The following is an 18,821-nucleotide window of genomic DNA, read 5'->3' on the forward strand; positions in this document are numbered from 1 at the left end:
GGGAAGAGGTTGGAATGGGAGTAGGAGGGGGCGGGGCAGGTGTGGAGTCAGGGCGGGGCTGGGGCAGAGGGAGGTCGAGCACCCACTGGTGCCAGTAGATGTCAGTGCCTGTGGCCCAAGTCCGGTGGCCCGGGCCAGCCGCAGATGTCTAAGTGCAGTGTAGACACCCTGTGTGGGACAGCTCAGATCTGGTGACTGCAGGGGCAGCTGGAGAATCTACTTTTTCCATCATTTGATCAGAAAACTGAGCTGGAGAAGCCAGCCTGTGCTGGCAGAGGGATTCAGTGTCTGCATTCACTCACGCCCACGCTGGGCCCCTCTGCACTAGGCACTTTGCTAGAGTCCAAGAAGAGGAGAATACTGTTTAGTGCCAATCGAACCTCATACCCTGTGCCAGCACAGAGAAAGGCCGGCAATGTATTCATTAACCCTCAAGCGCTGCCCCATGCCTGGTACGTCCTTAATGATCAACAGGCCCAGGGCATGTAAAGAGGGTTCCTGCTGCAGCCCAGAGGCCGAGCTCACAGGACAGTGCCACTTTGATGGGCACAGAATAGACACTGAGAGTCCAGCCTGGAAAGGGGTTCAAATGATTTTCCCGTCTCCTCACCCACACACCTGGGGCCGAATGCAGGAGGGGAGCATTGGTTCGACTCGTTCGACTCTTCCAAGCTCCACCCACAAAATATGTCCTGCCTGCTTGAGGATGTCGAAATGAGGCTCCACTCTCAGCAGATTGAGCAGATGTTTAAAGTGTGATCAGACCGGGCTCGGCTCCCCCTCCCTGGGGTTCAAACACTCCTATGCGCTCTTCAGCTCCCCCTCATTCTGTTTGCTGAGTCACAAAGGATTTAGGTACTGAAACCCTCCCTTGCCTGCACTTTGTCTGCCAAGCAGCCCATGTCACAGAGGCACAATTGATGGCATCTGTTTGTGTGGTCTTGTGGCTTTGTAGGCATGAGACCTTGACCATCTCTGCTCTGAGGTGCGAGGAAACAGGCCTGTGCTCAAGATCACAGCCAACTGCAATTCTCTTCCCCTTTCTCCCTCCAGACTTTTAAGCTAGGCCCTTCCCCAGTCCTTCCCAGCAAGGTTAGAACAGTTACGGTTTTCCCTTCTCTCCTGTGTGTCCTCAGGCAGATAACAATTGAAGAGGGAGAACAGAGAGCCAAAGAACTGAGTGTCATGTTTATCGAGACCAGTGCAAAGACAGGCTACAATGTAAAACAGGTAAGGGAAGACCTGCTCCAGCCAGAATCGTAGCAAGATCATAAGGATGCAATATTGTATCTTTACTGGCTATAGAAGCAGAAAGCTCTGCCACCTTCCCCTCCATCAGTTCATTTCTACATAGAGCACTCTTAGATTCCTCCTGGTGCCCTCTGGAGGGATAGATTTGCAAGACATGGTGTCCTTTTTGCACATATAAAAACTGGGATCACACATGTGAGGCCCCAAGTAGGATGCTGCCCATTGCAATATCATTCTGAGCATGACAGCATACATGCCTCTTTGTCTGACATGGTCTGCACAACTCAACACTTAACTCTGAATAGGGTTAGGCAGGTGTGGCTCTAATAGGAAGGATTGCGTGGGTAGCTGGGCAGCTGTAGACGAAGAAAAACTTTGACTCAGAAACAGATTGCTAGATTTAATTAAACTGAATCCATTACAACAGGGAGGCCCTTTCATGTTAGCTGCTGCAACAGCTCTGGAGGTGAGATCACTGCTCAGTGGGATCTTTGCAGTGGGAGCTGTCTTTTCACTCTGTTGAAACCTGTTGATAATTGTTTGTTACCTGTTGTGGTGACTGCACTGGAGCCCTGAGAGCTACCACCATACAAATAACCAATAATAACGATCAGGAGGTAAATATCTCACTAGAGCAAATGAATAAACAGGGATGTGTATTCCCTTTTGCATCTCAGGGAAAGAAGTCCCAGGTCACTGTACAGCCAGGACTTGGTTTAGATCCCTGAACGTAGGATTTGAAAAGTGTAATGGACAGGACACCGGAGCACAGCATTAGCTTCGAGATAAATCTAAGTACTAGCCATTGTCTTTTGCTCCTACAGCTGCAGCAGCAAAGCAGATGTAGATTCACTAAACTACAATGATAATAACAGTCAATTCTAACAGATACTTGTGCTGGCCTCAAAAATAATAAATCATGTCCTAAGATAGAAATCACCTCATTCCTTCTGATGAATGAGAGATGTGATATAAAATTGCCTCATACTTGGGATACATGAGCAGTGCTCCTGTAATTAATCATCTAATGTAAATGATACTGTTTAGAAATTATTTGAGAAGAAGAAAATATGATTTTTCACATAACACATGCAGTATCTCAGATTGCATGTTTACTACAGATGGGGATGGCTGTTCCCTGGCTGAGGTTATTTACTTTGCGGAGTAATGCAATATGAGCGCACATTGCCCCACGCTACAGAAAGGAAGGCTCCATGTATGCTAATAGCTTCCATGGAAGAAGTTTATGACTGTTAGCTGTGAGAGCGCTTTACTAACACAATATGCTAATATGCAGTATTGCAGACTGGAACGTGGAGGCAATAGAAATAGGGGAGCGGTTTTCAGAAACAGTCTTATTTGGCACAGTAAACTGAAGGTGCAAATGATAACTTTGAAGGGCCAGCTCCCCACCTAGTGGAAATCACTGTAGCTTCAATGAAGGGATGCCAGTTTATACCAGCTGGGAATCTGCCCTAGATGTCTAGCTACTTCCTCTGCTGGTGCCATGTCTCTCAACATCCAGCCAGGAAACAGGTGACAAAATCGAAGGTGGTCTTTGATTCTAGTGGAAGGAAATGAAGGATTGCTCAGCACATGTCAAACTTAAATTAACCTCCTTAGAGCTTTGGGCAAGTCATCCAGTCATGTGAGTAAATTGCTTCTCTCTGTTTAAATCAGACATGTTCCTTGCATCATTTCCAAGTAACTCTCTTTTCTCTTGCCAAAGAAAACAACACTTTCACAGACAAACCAGAGTGGAATTCACCCAACATTAATTAGGGAAAATGCCACAAGCAGGATTTATAATCATAAAACCATGAGCAGAACACCCACCCCGGAGTGCATGGGCTCATGTTCCTGAGTTCTGAAACCAAAAGTTCCTTTGCTGTGCCCCACTCTGTTCCCTTACCATACCCCACTCACAGTGGTTGTCCTTGGTTAGGGAGGACACAGAGGTCAGAGGTACATCTGTGTGAGTTCACCTCCCACCCAGGGAAGAAGGCACCTTGCTTGCTCCACCATCTGAGCACTTACTCTGGCTGGCCACCTCACCAGCCGCTCATTCCGCTTCTGCCAGCCAACTGTCAGTTACCTTCTGGTGCCACCTTCCTCTCTGCTGGTCAGTCTCTTAGTGATTTTCAGCTTTTAGCAGGCTGCACAGAAATGCTGTCCCACCACAAGTGATTTCAGCTCCCAATTAAGCACTTAAAATAACAAAGGCTCCTAATAGAGCCTATTTAGCTCTATCTTTGAACAGTGGGGAGAAACAGGTTAAACCAGCCCAGGGACCCTTATGGAAAAGCCACATCTCCTGGCTAGGACATCTGTCCCCACTCGTCTTACTTTCACAGGGGTCTGGCATTCGAGCCCCTGGCTGAACAAGGTCCTTTCAGATGGGGATGACCCCCTCATTTGGGACAGTTAAGCACAGTTCTAATCCTCTTTACTTATACAGTAAAGACAACAACACTAATAACAACCTTTCACTACCCCTGCATTCAGTACGAAAGTGATTTGCAACCCAACACCACCCAAAGTTGATCACTTTGAACAACACCACTCTATCTGCTGGACATCTTGGCAGAGTAGGTGTGTTCATGTAAATACAGTTTTCTCCTGAAGTCTGTCCCCCTCCCAGCTAGTGTCAGGGGAGAACTCATTCAGACCCTGCTTGCATTACTAAACTGATTTAGTTACACTGATGAAAATCCATTATATAGCTGCACTTAAACCAGTGTAAATCATGTTTATACAGGGTTAGTTTAATCCCTTTATTTCCTGGATTAAGTTAAATCGGTATAAAGTGATTTTAAATCCATTTAGTTACACCAGTCTGAGTTTTCTATCATGAGCAAGACCTTACACATTGACCTGGTCACACCAGAGTGGAAGTGACACATCTCTCAGTCCCTAGTTTAGCTTCACCAACATTGCACATAATGAGTTTTGCTGTTCTCAGTTGTGTCAAATACAGAATGAAAAGTGATGGCTATGGATACAAACCCTGAACTTCAGTGACAGATTCCTTCTCTCTCTTACCCCCCGACCTACGCCAGCTGTTCCGACGTGTTGCATCTGCCCTTCCCGGCATGGAGAGCGTTCAAGAGAAGAGCAAAGAAGGAAGTATCCTTTTTTTAATGAAACTACCAAACTCTTCTATTGCACTGTTCAGCCATCGATCTCAGAGGTCAGTACATTGTCCCCCAAGGGAAACTGAGACTCAGGGAGGTGACAGTCACACAGCATGGCTGTGTACTCAGAGCCCACAAACAGTGTAGTGATGGCACAGTTCTCTGAGCCCAGCCCAGCACCTCAAGCCTGGGCACCCTGACGCCATCTGAAACAGGCCCTGGCACCATTGTCTACAGCATGGGCGGATGAAGCCCGGCACCTGGACCTCAGGCATCCTTGCACTGCCTGATGAGCGCAGGGCTCGGAGCCTGCCATGTGACACATGCACAGACATGTTCATGCCCTGAGCCTAGGTGCTGTTGAGCTGCCTGAGCTGCTGGGTGAACTCCGAGCCCACATCCCCATACGTTATCCCACATGTGACATGTAGTCCCACGCCTTCATTTGCTCAAGTCCTGTGAGAATCCTGGTGGCACAGCAGAGTTTGCTGACTCCACATCCCCTGTTGTCAGATGTAATGCAGACACAGTGGTGTCTCACACCTGCCTCCCCTCCAGAGCTGTGCAAAGGCCCAGCACGGGCCCCTGAGCCCATTTCCCCTGCAGGCCCCCAGGCCTGGCTCAGCCTCACAGAGCAGGCGTGAGCCAGCGGATGAAAACACAAGACTTCCTGGATGGCTCACGTTTGCAATCAGCAAACACTGCCAGGGTCTTTTGTTCAGACAGGTCATTTCTGTCCTGTGCACAGGCAGGGCAGGCTGTGAACTCCTCACTCACATGGGTGTGGAGTTACTCATGTGAGTAACCACATTGACTTCAATGGGGCTACTCTGTGCCCAAGCACACACTGTTGTGTGCTAGGGGTTCCCAATCTGGCCCTTAGCTAGTCATGAATCCTATATACAATACTTGGGAGCAGACAAACATCCATAAAGCTGCAGAATCCAGAGCCTCCAGTGCACCGTCCCTCGTCCTTGTCTGCACAGAGTGGGCTGGGAATTCCAGCTGGGTTTATTCAGGGCTGGGCTGCCTCACCCTGCTCTGTGTCACCAGACCTGTAGAAAATAGGGCTGAAGTGGGGAACAGCACTGGAAAGAGGGGGTTGAGGACTTAATAATGTGTGTGTGTGGACGTGATGAGGAGAGGATGAAGGAAAATAGCCTTGTACATAAAGAGAAGGAGTCCTGACGGGAGTGACCAGGTGCAAGGGTGACGGGGTTGGGCAAAGGAACCATACCTGGAGTTGGAGAGTGAGAGAAATCCCATGGGTCAGAGGAGTTGAGCACAGAGGGGACAGATTTGTGGCTATTAGTGGCATGCATGGGGCCAGGATGCTCCTTTGAGAGACACTGAAGGTCAGAGTTAGGGAGTTAGGAGCCTGATGATGCCAATAGGTGCCTAGGGGGATTTTCCAAAGCACCTGAGTGGGTTTGGTGCCTAACTCCCATTGAAATCGATTGGAATTAAGCACCAGCCCTGCTTAGGTGCTTTGGAAAATCCCATTGGATGCCAACTAAATACTTAGGGAAGCCAGCCCTGGCTAGCTATGGTCACAGATGTGTGGTTTGTGTATTCAGGTTTTAATTGCCAACAGTGGTTCCAGCAGTGGGGGGGTTTCCTTGTATGTGCCACTGTAGCCCACTTGCTATCTGTGCCTGCCCTGGGCCAGTGGCCCTCATGTTGTGCATACAATCCATGGGGAATGGTGCAGTGATTCGTGAGGCTTCTCAGAGCCAAGCAAGTCAGAGACAGGCTGCAGATAAAAGTGCCCCACTGGCCAGTACTTGTAGGCCACTTCCCTCGGACTGTACATCGTGTCTGGGTTGGACTGTGAATAGCACCAAGGCAGAGTTCTTTTTTCCAGTGTGCATTTGGTGCTGGTATAATCTATCCACAGAACCCGTGGACAGTGCTGCATGCTTCTCTCTCTCTCTCTCTCTCTCTCTCACACACACACACACAGTCTGGTGGGAGTTGTAGTCAATTGCTCGGCCACCATCCAGGGGCACTGGGGAGTGCTGGGGGCTCTGGTAAGAGCCGGGAGGGTGGCGAAGCCCCATGTCAGGGGTGGGGCTTAGGGGTGGGGTGGTGTTTTGTAACAGGCCAGGACTTATCTTTGGCTGAGGATGTGGAGGGCCTAGCAGATGAAAACTTCCCTTGCATAAAAGAGCCAGCACCCATCAGTCATTACGTGCAGCAACGGCTGAAGAGAGCTGGGGGACTGGTGTGAACTTGTGTTGAGCTGGATTTGTTACGGCTCCAGCCCTGCACACACAGAGCCACTGGCTGGCAGAGGCAGGAATTAGCTTCAGTTTCTACCAAAAAAGCCTACTTTCCCCTCTCTGGCAGGGTGTGACATGGAGCCCAGCTGTAGCTGTGAGCTTCCGCACAGCCAGTGCTCTTCTGGCTCCTCACTCCCGCGGAGACAAGCCGGCATGGCAGTAGCTGTGCCTATTGCACAGCCAGCACCCCACACAGTGTTGTTCCCTACAGCAAAGAGCCAGGCTGGGAATGGAGAAGCTGTGCCCTTCCCTCAGGCTGCCTCCTCCAGTACAGGATGCCCACTGGGAGCAGGCTGGCCTGGGTGCTAGAGAGAGAGCAGAGAAAGAGAGGTACAAAGTGAGCACAAAGGGGCTGGGATGAATCAAGATCCCAGGGGTTCCTGTCCAGCAAGGTATCATTGTCAAAAGGGCTCAAGAGTCATGGTGCAGGCCAGGTTTTCAAAAGAGCTCTGCCCCTAAAACAGGACAGGGAGCCCAAAGTGCTCAGCACCCAGCTGCTCCCAAGGGGACGCTCCTGGCCAGATTTTCAAGACCTCAGCGCCCAGTGTGCTGCACTCTTGAAAATCATGGCCTTGCCGCCTCATCCTTCAGCTGATACAATTAACCCAAGTCTTTCCATACTTCCCTGGCAGTTGTCCAGGTGGCTCTCTAGCTTCTTTTTTATTATTTTTATAAAGGAGCCCATCGTCATGGTCCGTCTGATGGAAGGTAAAGATTTCCTGGCACAGCGGATAACACTGTTGGCCTCTGCAATATTCCCTAAGGCTTTGTGTGAACCATTGTTTAGTACAGCATGGTCCCTGCATTGGGTTACACAGTCATTACACAGCCCTGGCACTAGTGGGTGCATGGGAGCCACTCTCAGGGCTTAAAATTGATGCCCCAGTTTTTTCCTCCAAGCCACCAGAAAGTGCCAATGCTCGAAATCTTGCTCCTCATGCCAAGCAAATGCAGTAAAACCAGCTGAAGTATTGCTCTGTTATTATTGTATCAGTATTCCAGTAATGCCAACTGCATGCTAGGCTCTGTCTACACACTGGACCTGCTCCAAAGAGCAGCGCCAGTCAGCACAGCCTGAGGTTCCAATGCCCAAGCAATGTTACTCCTAATTCTGCTCTGATAACATGATGTCCCAGTAATCTTAGTCCTGCAGCCAAGCCAGGGCCCAGGTTATGCCAGAATGCCATTCCAGCCCTTCTTTGGGATCAGCATTCCGGTACCTCCAGCACCGAGGAATGAGACACCAGTGCCATTGCGGCACTTCTCTGCTAAGACTTGAGCACTGCTCCAAACAGAGAATAGCATTGTCTAAGGGACATTATTTCTGCCCCCAGGCTAAGGACAGCAATAATGGAGATACTTGTAACCCCTTAATACTCCACGGGAATGTGTAGAGGCCATTTGGAAAGCGGAGCATTCCACGAACCGTCAGTATTGAAGCTGCAGTCTGGGACATACCATTTTTCTGGTCTGATGCTTTTGGAATGCTGGGAGAAGAGCCATGCTTTCCCAACGCAGAGGCCAACTAGAGGGTGTTAGAGTGGCGCAGCTAATAAAATACCCTTAGGCCTCCAAACAAACTCACTCAAGTGGAGAGAAGCCATCAGGCACATATGTGTATGTCCCCTGTGACTATGCAATCACATCCAACATGCTAGAAGGAAAAGAGTCATTAATGCACTGGTTCTTTTCCTTCGGTTCCAAAGGGCCCATGTAACTACTTGGAGGCTGGAGCTGAAGGGCTGGCTCAGTGCTTTATGGCTGGGCTTGGCAGGATTAGAGTTTGATTTTTTTATAATTTTGACAGATGTATATTGATGTATTTTTAAGCCTATTTTTTCAACTTACATTTTTACAGTTGCACCAAATCATGTGTGTTAAGCATTTTTTCAGTGTTTATCTAATTAAATGTTCATTATGGTGGGAGCCAGACAATAATTATTTAATGACAATAGATGTTGAAATTCAAAAAGTTAAAGCTTTATAACCATTAAAACACAATTGACAACATCACATGGCAAAATATACAAAGTAAAGCTCCTTAAATGAAACTGTAAAACATTCTCAAAACACATTTTTCTCACGTTGCCTAGCTGCACATTTCGATTATTATCAATGGAAATATTGTTTCATCGGTTTGTGTATGTACAGTGAGATCCACATTTGCCGATACAAATCTCATCTTTCCACACGTCTGTGTGGTTCATGCCTAGCACTCTTTAGATTTTGCTTTTGTTTCCTCACCTTTTTATTCCGCATTGGCTAGCACAGGCAGGAGCTTTGGCATTACAAATCAGACCAATGTATCAGCAAAGACCCCTAACCCAGTTTACTAGGGTATAAAGTCAAACACAAAAGCCAGGCTCATTCTGATTCATCCATGCAGTGGTGCCTCTGCCATCGCCACAGTTTGAAAGCTTGAGAAGCAACAGAATCTGGATTTCTCTTCCATAAACTGGGGTTTTAGTTTTCAAACAGAACCATTCTCCCATAGAGGTAAGACACTCCAGAGTGCAGGAATCCTATCTAACATCATTGAATCTTTGGAGGTTGAAGGCTGTATGGCCACACCCTGCCATATCTTACTGGTTTACATAAGACCTCAGAATGTTTTTAGACAGTATTCTTCATACAAAATGTCATGACAGAGGCAGAATAGAAAGGAAATCCTTGAGTTTGATATAGTGATGCACAAAGGCAGAATGACAGAGAAAGCTGAGCTGTAAGACCTGAAGCTGGGGCAGATGCTGGTTGCCTGGGAGGAAGATTGCAGCAGGCTTTCTAATGCTACAGAGCCAGGACATCTGGGGTTGCACTTGCCAGCAGGGGTGGATGGCCAAGACAGCTGGGGTATGCACTGATTCAGCATGGCCCCCAGGTAGCCGCTGCGAGCTGGGCTGCTGTGGAGATCCTAGTGGATTTACAGGGCCTCCAAAGCAGCAGAACTCCACAGTTCCACCTGTCCTTCTATGGGTACATCTGTGTGTGCAGGGCCAGGCTGCAGCAGGGAGGTGCCTTGTGTATCTAGCTGCACCATCAGGTGTGCATCCAGCATGCTGTGTGAGCAGATCTCTCAAACAGACCTCTCCTGTTTAAGGCTCTACAACATGTGCTTTATAAAATGACTAGTGACAAAGGTACCTGAGAAGGGAGGCACCCAGAGCTCTGAGGCCCAAAGCTGACATCAGAATTTGCTTCCCTCATTGCATCCCTCCCTGGTGGTGATGTAAAGTCACCAGTGGATGAAGTCTGCCAGCAGCAGATGGGTTTGTTTTTCTGTTGGGACTGACAACCCATCACAGCTCTATCGGCCACTCCATGAGCCTGGATTGCAACTCTGTAAAAGAGCTCAGCAGTAGGATCAGTAGGATCAATACCTTTAGTGCTGGACTCTTGGATTTCTACCCAGCCTTCCAAGGAAACACATCAGGCAGTTGCTACTTCTGCCTCCAGGAAAGGTATTGTCCAGCGATCGCTGTTCCAGCTGCCATGCCACAGGGCTAGCAGAACAGGCAGCTGAGCGACCTAAACCAACTTATCTTTCCAGTTTTGCAGGGGGGCATGCTGGGAGTTGTTCGCAGGAGGGCTGGCCCACCCATTTTGGATCAGAGAAGTCACACAGTGAGTCACCTAGAAGCTCAAACTCGACTGTTCCTGAATTCCAAAGCTTTCACTACGTTTTTGTAGGTTTTTCCTCGGCCCTTTCTCCTTCCAGCCAAAAGTATCCACCATGCTTGCTACAAAGGGTCCTGTAACTGCAATTACAGTGTAGTGCTACTGTGGTTTTGCTTTCTGAGATCTGTAATTAGTGCTGATCTCTGTCACCGGAAAGTTGGCTACATGACTGAGAGGAATTACAACCTGACTATGATGTAGTTAATATACCTGGATATACCCACAAGGGGTAATGATAAGTAATTCAGTGGTGTAGCTAACCCACTCGTGATATAAATGGTGCTGGTGATTACACACTGAAAAGCAAAAATCACACTTGAATTACACTGTAACTACAATGTAGCCACACTTTAATCACACAGTACCCTTATTATAGTGTGATCAAAGTACCATAATACCATGAAGGAGACTATTGTTTTTCATGGTACTTTTGACTCACACAAAGGCTCTGAACTCAACACGGGGTAGGGCAAGAAGTGAGCAGCTTAGTCTGCAGCAAGATGGTTTTAGGTTGGATACTAGGACAAACTTTCTAACTCTAAGGAGAATTAAGCTCTGGAATAGGTTCCTTAGGGAGGGCTGCAGAATTCCTGTCATTGGGAGTGGTTTAGAACAGGTTGGACAAGTGCCCTCAGAGATCATTTAGGTTTACTTGGCCTTGCCTTTGCCGAGGGGGCAGAACTTGATGATCTCTTCAGATCCCTTCCAGCCGTACATTTCTATGATCACCTTACCAGCACTGAGCCTTAGTTAAGTCAGGAAGGGTCTGCCTAGCCAGAGCTCATTGCAGGACCAGGGCCTAAACTTGTCAGGATCAGAAATCTTGCAGTTCAGCTCATCTTCTACGCTTTGCAGACTGGAAGGTTGAGATGAGATTGAGAAAGCCGCTGAGCTTTCTGATTCCTATTTGAAACATCCCTTTTTAGATTCACCCCTCGTTAGTTCTCAGCCATGAAGAGCTAATAACAAAGAGGGTAAAGTGAACCGTTTGGTGGATTTCCTCATGTCTCCCTATGCTCCCCTCTCATAACCGCTCCTTAGTTATTTGTGCTTCTGGATTACTGCTCAGCCATCCACCAGAGGAGAATCTGAGGGCAGATTTGGGGAAGCTTACAAGGCAAACTGCTCTGTACCCAGTGTGAAGGTAGACAGAAAATGTTCTCTTCCACCACAGCTAGGTTCTGGCAGACACCAGTGCTCTCATTAGACCAAGCTAATTGTCTCTTTTCTCCAATTATTGAATGAACAAAAAGAAAAGCATCAATGTAGCAGTTCCTCCAGCTGGGTGGCTAATGGTTCTGCTCCAATTAAGATTTATTTATTACAGAGAAGTTCCCTGTTTTTAAATTAAACACAGCAATAATGACTCCCCCAGGGCCAGGGGAGAGGGAGCAGCAAATAGTTCCTTAGTGAACAGTGCAGGGAGGCAGTGTTTTCTGAATGAGGACAGCTTGTGTCAAGTTGCTATTGTCCCCACATAGTATCACCAAGGCTTCCCCTGACCTGAGGCACCGGAGTGACAGCCTTGGGCCAATCCCAGTTAATATTTACACAACACTGGCAGCTATTCAATGGCATTTATTATACACTGCAGCAGGGGGTGTTCAGTACAGAAGCCATTTGAGCTCTCCGATCAATCCCTGTGCAGACGAGGGAGGGTTTAAACTGCCCCGGTGCACTGTGACTGCTAAGCCCCAAGTCCTAAGGGCTCCCCCCTCCAAAAGGGCATTGATGTCAATGGCTCCCAGTTCAAGGACACGACTCACCCTGGGCGGGGGGTGGGTGTGGGTTGTGATATCAGTGTATTTACTTAAATCTGTATGGGTTTGCACTGCTTGGCTAAAGCATCATCCAAAAGGGTATTCAGTCTCTGTATGAAGCCCTCACAAGATGGAGACATTGGTGAGTGCAGCCCCTCCTGTACCCAGGACAAACACAGTTCATGGGTGGGGACTGTTTCCCCAGGGTTGGGGGCGCTGTGCAGGTTGGAAGTCAGTGTGACAACTCCAGGTGGGGACTCCAGACTGGTCTGGATGAGGCTGCCCAGCGAGGCAGTGAGGCGCACAGCGACTGACATGATGGGCAGATTGACAGGTAGCAGGACAGGAGGAGGGGAAGGGGAGTTCAGAGTCAAGGGTGGGCAGATAGCAGAGGTGAATGGAAGCGCAGCACTGTGGGAGGGAATGGAGAAGACAGCTGCGCTTGAGGATGTGCCCCTTAATCTGCAATGAGGTGTGCCGGGCTCAGGTTGTCTCAGGGGCAGGTCAGAGCCTGCATGTGGCCCCTGGTGCAGATGGCCAGTTCTGGGATTCCACCCTCCCTCTCCCACATTCTTCCCTGGGGTCTGCCAGGAGGTGGGGCAACCGAGTCAGTGTCCCTGCAGACTACGAGAGGGGACGGAACTGGAGCTTTTAGCCACTCTTGTCCCTCAGATTTGCTGATAGCCCTGAGGGGAGACAAGACTGGGCCCTTTCTTCAAACCCAGTTGCCATGGCCACTGAAGGTGACAGTGAGTCCCTCCCAGCCAGCTATGGGGAGCAATGGAAAACCCATGTGAGGGGTAAACACACCTGACGAAGGAGCTATCCAGGTGCACTTGCCTTAAATTAATGGAGCTAGGGGATGGTTTCTTCTTCTCCAAGCACTGGCCTGGACGCACATAGGCAGGTGAGAGGGAGTGTGGAGCAGCAGCCAGCATTGGAGGCCAAGAGAAGCCCACAGAAGTTGCTGACTCCATAGTGCCAGGACTCCGCCCCCCACAACAAAGCACTAGGAGGCGGCACAGAGGGGCCAATGCCTGGGACTGTGCCTGCCAGTTGTCTGGGTGGTGCTGTGAGTGCTGCAGCCTCCTTCAACCATGACCAGGCATACTCCAATGTAGGCTCTGAAAATCCTAAATTCCATCCCCAGTTCAGCTAATGGAGCCAGGCAGAGTTTCAGAGCTGAAGGACACTCCCGTTTCACAAAGGCCGGAGGCCTCAACAGCAGGGGAAATCCTAATACTGTCGCAGTGTCAGTGAAAACCACCCGTCTGCCCCACCAGGAAACTGTTCTGTGCCATCACTTCACTGAAGGCGCCAGCACCTGGCCCAGGAGGAGATGTCTGGAAGCCTGGCTGGGCAGGACCGTTCCTCCTCACAAGGCAGTGGCCCAGGCTAATGATTCCTGTCCCTGTTACCATGGGAGCAAAAGCTGCCTCCCAGGAAATGGCATGAGCTCTTGTGATGAGGTGTGTACCTAATTAGCATTCCCCTGTAGTGCAGCTCCTCCGATCAGCTGTGCCCAGCACCCCGCTCGATGCTGCCTGCTGTGATCCCTTCCCACTCGCAGCCGTGCGCTAGGGATGTCTTTCTGCTGCCATGCTGAGCTGAGTCCCAGCAACCTCGGAGCAGGCCAGGCACTCCCTCCTGATCCCAGTGGTGTGAAGGATTCTGCAGAGCTGTGAGGCTGCCACCCCTGCAGCCCTATGCATCATGGCCCTCCACAGTTTGAGCCCTAAGACTGAGATTTCCACAGCCAACTAAGGGACCTCAGTTAATATTCATGGGAATTGGGCATCCAGATCCATTAGGCAACTTTGAAATGCTCTGCCCAGGTTTGGTGCTTGTTGCAGGCCCTAGTGCAGACAAAGGCCTATGACTGCCCGCATTGGCCCCACTGGGCCGAGCAGACCTGCTCTAAGCCAAGCTAGAGGACATGGTACTTTGGCCAATGATGACCGCTGGGAGCCCTGTTTACACTAGCACTAGCACTGGACTTGCACTTGTTTCCCGGATGTGCTAAACACTTGCAGCTCCAAGTGAAGTCGATGGGAGCTAGGCACCTAACCTGCTTAGGTACGAGATAGCCCACTAGGCACCCATCTGCATTTTTCAGTGCCTAACAACCTTTGACAATCTGGCCCAGAGAGCCCAGTAGTCAGTTTTCTGGCTTTTCATGGCTCTGTGTCTCAGGTATCTCTCACTGCAGCTGTAATATGGAGTAGGCTGGGAAATAACACTTAGCACCTTCTGTAGTGAACATTCCACAAGCGCAATAGATTATCAGCCCATTGGTGGATCTATGGGGTGGGAGGCGGGCAGTTAAAAGTGCCATACTCAGTATTGGAGCCAGTGGTATCTGCCATATTCACTCCTGGATTCTGCCAGGGCCTCTCCCTTTACGGGCCTTCTTCTGGAGCGCAGATCCTCACAGGCACCTAACTCCCCCTGACTTGGATGGCAAGGATGCTGACCTGTCTCCCAACCCCTTCTCCCCAGCACTTGTCCCTCCTCAGCCACCTGCCCCGAAGTCTTTGAGGAAACAGAGCCATGAACTAGACATTTGGGCAAATGGATTAAAAACCATAGGAGAGGGTGAAGCAAAGGAATCCCAACCCCATCACACAGCAAACACTATGGGGGCAGGCCATGTGGAACAACGAGCAGGGGTCAGAAAGGCAGTTTTTCCCACCCATGTATTCTGGGAGGGTTTTTTTTTTTTAATCTCCTTCCTCTGAAGCATCAGTGAGGGCCATGGCTGGAGATGGGACATTGGCTGGGGTGTGCCAGGGCTCTCAGATGGCACCATGCATTCTTTCACTCAGGTGCTGGGCTGACTGGTTTGGGTTCAGATGCTCAGGGTCTAACAGATTGCCTCACGGGGCAGAAAGGAAATTTCCCCTAAGTCAGATTGATATGGATCTCGGGGGTTTTCCACCTTCCTCCATAGCATGTGCGTGCAGGGTCACTTGCCAGGATTATCTGGGTCTCTCTCATTTAATCATTTTCCTGCCAGTGATGTCTAGTTGGCATTTTCTTGATGTCACCATCCAGTGATTTCCTCTATGTCTAGTTGGCAGCTGGTATCAAGCGGGTTCCCCAGGGGTCTGTCCTGGGGCTGATTTTGTTAAACATCTTCATTAATGATCTTGATGATGGGATGGATTGCACCCTCAGCAAGTTCGTGGATGACACTAAGCTGGGGGGAGAGGTAGATACCCTGGAAGGTAGGGATAGGGCCCAGACTGACCTAGACAAATTGGATGATTGGGTTAAAAGAAATCTGATGAGGTTCAACAAGGACAAGTGCAGGGTCCTGTCCTTAGGATGGAAAAATCCCATGGAGTGCTACAGGCTGGGGACCCACTGGCTAAGAGGCAGTTCTGCAGAAAAGGACCTGGGGATTACAGTGGATGAGAAGCTGGATATGAGTCAGCAGTGTGCCCTTGTTGCCAAGAAGGCTAATGGCATGTTGGGCTGCATTAGTAGGAGCATTGCCAGCAGATCAAGGGAAGTGATTATTCGCACTGGTGAGGCCACATCTGGAGTATTGCATCCAGTTTTGGGCCCCTCACTACAGAAAGGATGTGGACACATTGGAGAGAGTCCAGTGGAGGGCAATGAAAATGATTAGGGGGCTGGGACACATGACTTATGAGGAGACACTGAGGGAACTGGGATTGTTTAGTCTGCAGAAGAGAAGAGTGAGGGGGAATTTGATAGCAGCCTTCAACTACCTGAAGGGAGGTTCCAAAGAGGATGGAGTTAGGCAGTGCTCAGTGGTGACAGATGACAGAACAAGGAGCAATGGTCTCAAGTTCAGTGGGGGAGGTCTAAGTTGGATATTAGGAAAAACTATTTCACTAGGAGGGTGGTGAAGCACAGAAATGGGTTACCTAGGGAGATGGTGGAATCTCCGTCCTTAGAGATTTTTAAGGCTTGGCTTGACAAAGTCCTGGCTGGGATGATTTAGTTGGTGTTGGTCCTGCTTTGAGCAGGGGGTTGGACGAGATGACCTCCTGAGGTCTATTCCAACCCTAATCTTCTATGATTCTATGATTCAGTGCAGAGGCCTCACACACTGGTGCACCTCAGTCCCTCCCAATCTCTCCCATGGCATGTAATAGTCTAATCTCCTAAGGGGCTGTAATACTTTGGTCGCATTTCAGGTGTTGGGTTTAGTGTGTGAGTGCTGGGTGGGGCTAGTGGCCTGTGAGGTACAAGAGGTCAGATGAGATGAGCTGGTAGTCCCTTTGGAGGATTCAGGGAAGAAGCTAGTTTCAGGCAAGATGAGGACCTGATGTCCTCTCTTGGAACCATTAAGGTAGGATACTCTGGTCCAGAAGGCCAGGATTAGCCTTGCGCCTTAACATACCTATCTGTTGAGAAATTCCTGCATGCCCAGGCTAGCAAGTGGCTTGTCACACTGAAGGGGCTGCCTCTCCGCAGCACATCAACCCAGCTCATTATTTTTTAATGTATTTATCTTTGCGCGCGTTGGCAGCCACAGCTCTCGGAATTGGCTGTGGCTGTTCATGTGCACCTCAGTTCAACTCTTTGTTCACGGAAGCCTGTGAATTATTAAATCAGCTGCATTTAGCGCACAGCCAGATGGAATTGCTGTGTCGTTTTAAAGCAGCAGCAGCAAGTGGCATTAGGACCAGGGGAGGTTTGGCCTCCTGGGTTCAACGACATTCGTCACAGCAGAACAAGGGCCTGTAGTCCTGCTATATGAGAGCAGAGTGGGGTACTTGTAATTTTGCTCCCATGTTTTATGGCTAGTGTACACATTTATAGCTTATTTGGCACCTTCCCTAGGAGGAAAAGAGCTGGTGGGGATGGGGAGGGAGGCAGTACCCTATGGCAAAGCTTCCCACACCGCTTCTTTCTGTAGCAAACTCCCCCCTAGAGCCTTTGGAGGACAGGTACATCTCCCTGCAGCCAGAGGTGTAGGTCCAGGTGGGTAGACCTACGCACACTAGCTTTGAGCAAGCTCATGTCTAAAATAGCGGTGTGGCCACGGTGGTGCGACGGGCTAGCCCCCTGGGTCCATGCCTCGGCTCCCAGGTGGGCCTGTACGCGGAACAGCTTTTGGATTTTGGTCCCATGTGATTTGCGTTCGGTGCTTTTGTCTTAGAGGATATTTGTCTGCCAACTCCCCTGCCCAACTCAGCACACTTGGCAATCTCTGCCCAGACCAAAGCAGCGGACACTACAAGCGGAGACTGGATGGAAGTGCCTTGACAGAAATTTTGGGGGTCCTCCATGTGAAGCAGAAGTCCTGTAGAGATGGCTTAGGGCATAGGTGGGTGGAGATACACAGCACCAACCTGCACTGTGCTTGCTGCCAGTTGGTATATCACTTCCATGCGCACTAAAATTAATTCCCACCTGCCAGAAATCAAGCAGCGGTAACTGCCCCAGCACCTAGAATACACAGGTTTACCTTGAGTAATGATATCATCATCTTCCTTAACCTTTCTTTCCTCCATCAGTGATTGACATCAAGTTGGACAAACCACAGGATCCTCCAGCCAGTGAAGGAGGGTGTTCTTGCTAATACAGAGCACAGGATTGGTCAGCTTCATTTGATACCACACGCTTGTTGTGTTGCTTCCTATTGGTTAGCTTCCTAAAGAAACAAATTGAGTTATCGGATGGGGGAGGATTTTTTTTCTCTCTGTCTCTGGGGAGGGGTGGGTGAAAATATTCAGATTACATCACTCTTAACAGCTGTTACTGAAACTTGCTATTTTTTTGGTTTGGTTGTAATATATTGTACTTTATTAAAATTGCCAAAACCAGTTCAACATTTAAAAAGGAAAGTTTAAATCATGTGTATACAACTTTTTGCCAGATGAAAAGTAGTGACTTGGGTTTTTTTGGAAAGAGGTTGGTCTTTTGTTTTTGTATATTTGTAAACTTACAGAAAAGCTCCCCAGAATACTACAGTCTGGTTAGTTTCAGCATTCGATATAGGACATTGCTTGTAGCAAACTACTCCCTGATTGGTTAAACAAAACGTTAACGGTACAGTAGAAGATTTGATGGTAGAACAAATCATGCTGCAAATATATAAAATAAGTGTGTGATGTGATAGCTCTAACTATATCTCCATATATAGATTTAGAGCAGGGGTGGGCAAACTATGGCCCGCAGGCCGGATCCAGCCCACGAGCTGTTTTAAGCCGGCCTGCAAGCCGCACCACGCGGCTTGGCCCTTGCTCCAGCCAGGGCCCTGGGTCAGGGCCGCATCATGGGGCTCAGCCTCGCTCTGGCCAGGGCACTGGGTCGGGGGCTGCACCACGTGGTATGGCCCTGCTCCAGCGCTCCAGCTGGGGTGCAGGGTTGGGGGCTGCACCACATGGCTCCTGGAAGCCACGGGATGGCCCTGCTCTGGCTGCTACGCAATCCAGTGGCCCCCTCCGGTGCTCCAATGGGGACAGCAGGGGCAGTGCCTGCGGATGGGGAAGCCTGGCTGCGCCTCCACGTAGGAGCCAGAGAAGGGACATGCCGCTGCTTCTGGGAGCCACTTGAGGTAAGCGCCACTCAGAGCCTGCACCCCGAGCCTCTCCCCACACCCCAACCCCCTGCCCCAGCCCTGATCCCCCTCCCGCTCTCCAAACCCCTCGATCCCAGCCCGGAACACCCTCCTGCACCCCAAACCTCTCATCCCCAGCCCCACCCCAGAGCCTGCACTCCCAACCAGAATGTGCACC

General features: G+C 49.6%; 1 protein-coding gene across 2 annotated transcripts in view; it reads left to right on the forward strand.

Annotated features, from left to right (window-relative positions):
* The window catches only part of RAB6B (RAB6B, member RAS oncogene family), a 135,270-nt gene extending 116,610 nt beyond the window's left edge, over positions 1 to 18,660 (forward strand). Inside the window, exons 6-8 of one of the 2 annotated variants that reach the window (XM_043522537.1) lie at positions 1,137 to 1,230; positions 4,311 to 4,441; positions 8,002 to 8,056. In XM_043522537.1, coding sequence (XP_043378472.1) covers positions 1,137 to 1,230; positions 4,311 to 4,441; positions 8,002 to 8,041 — 265 coding nt within the window. In that variant the 3' untranslated portion in view covers positions 8,042 to 8,056. Of the gene's footprint in view, positions 1 to 1,136; positions 1,231 to 4,310; positions 4,442 to 8,001; positions 8,057 to 17,597 lie in introns of those variants that run through there. The other variant, XM_037909415.2, reaches the window with a different exon arrangement.
* Positions 18,661 to 18,821: the final 161 nt, after the last annotated feature.

This window comes from Chelonia mydas, chromosome 9, assembly GCF_015237465.2.
Source record: "Chelonia mydas isolate rCheMyd1 chromosome 9, rCheMyd1.pri.v2, whole genome shotgun sequence".
Lineage (NCBI taxonomy): Eukaryota > Metazoa > Chordata > Testudines > Cheloniidae > Chelonia > Chelonia mydas.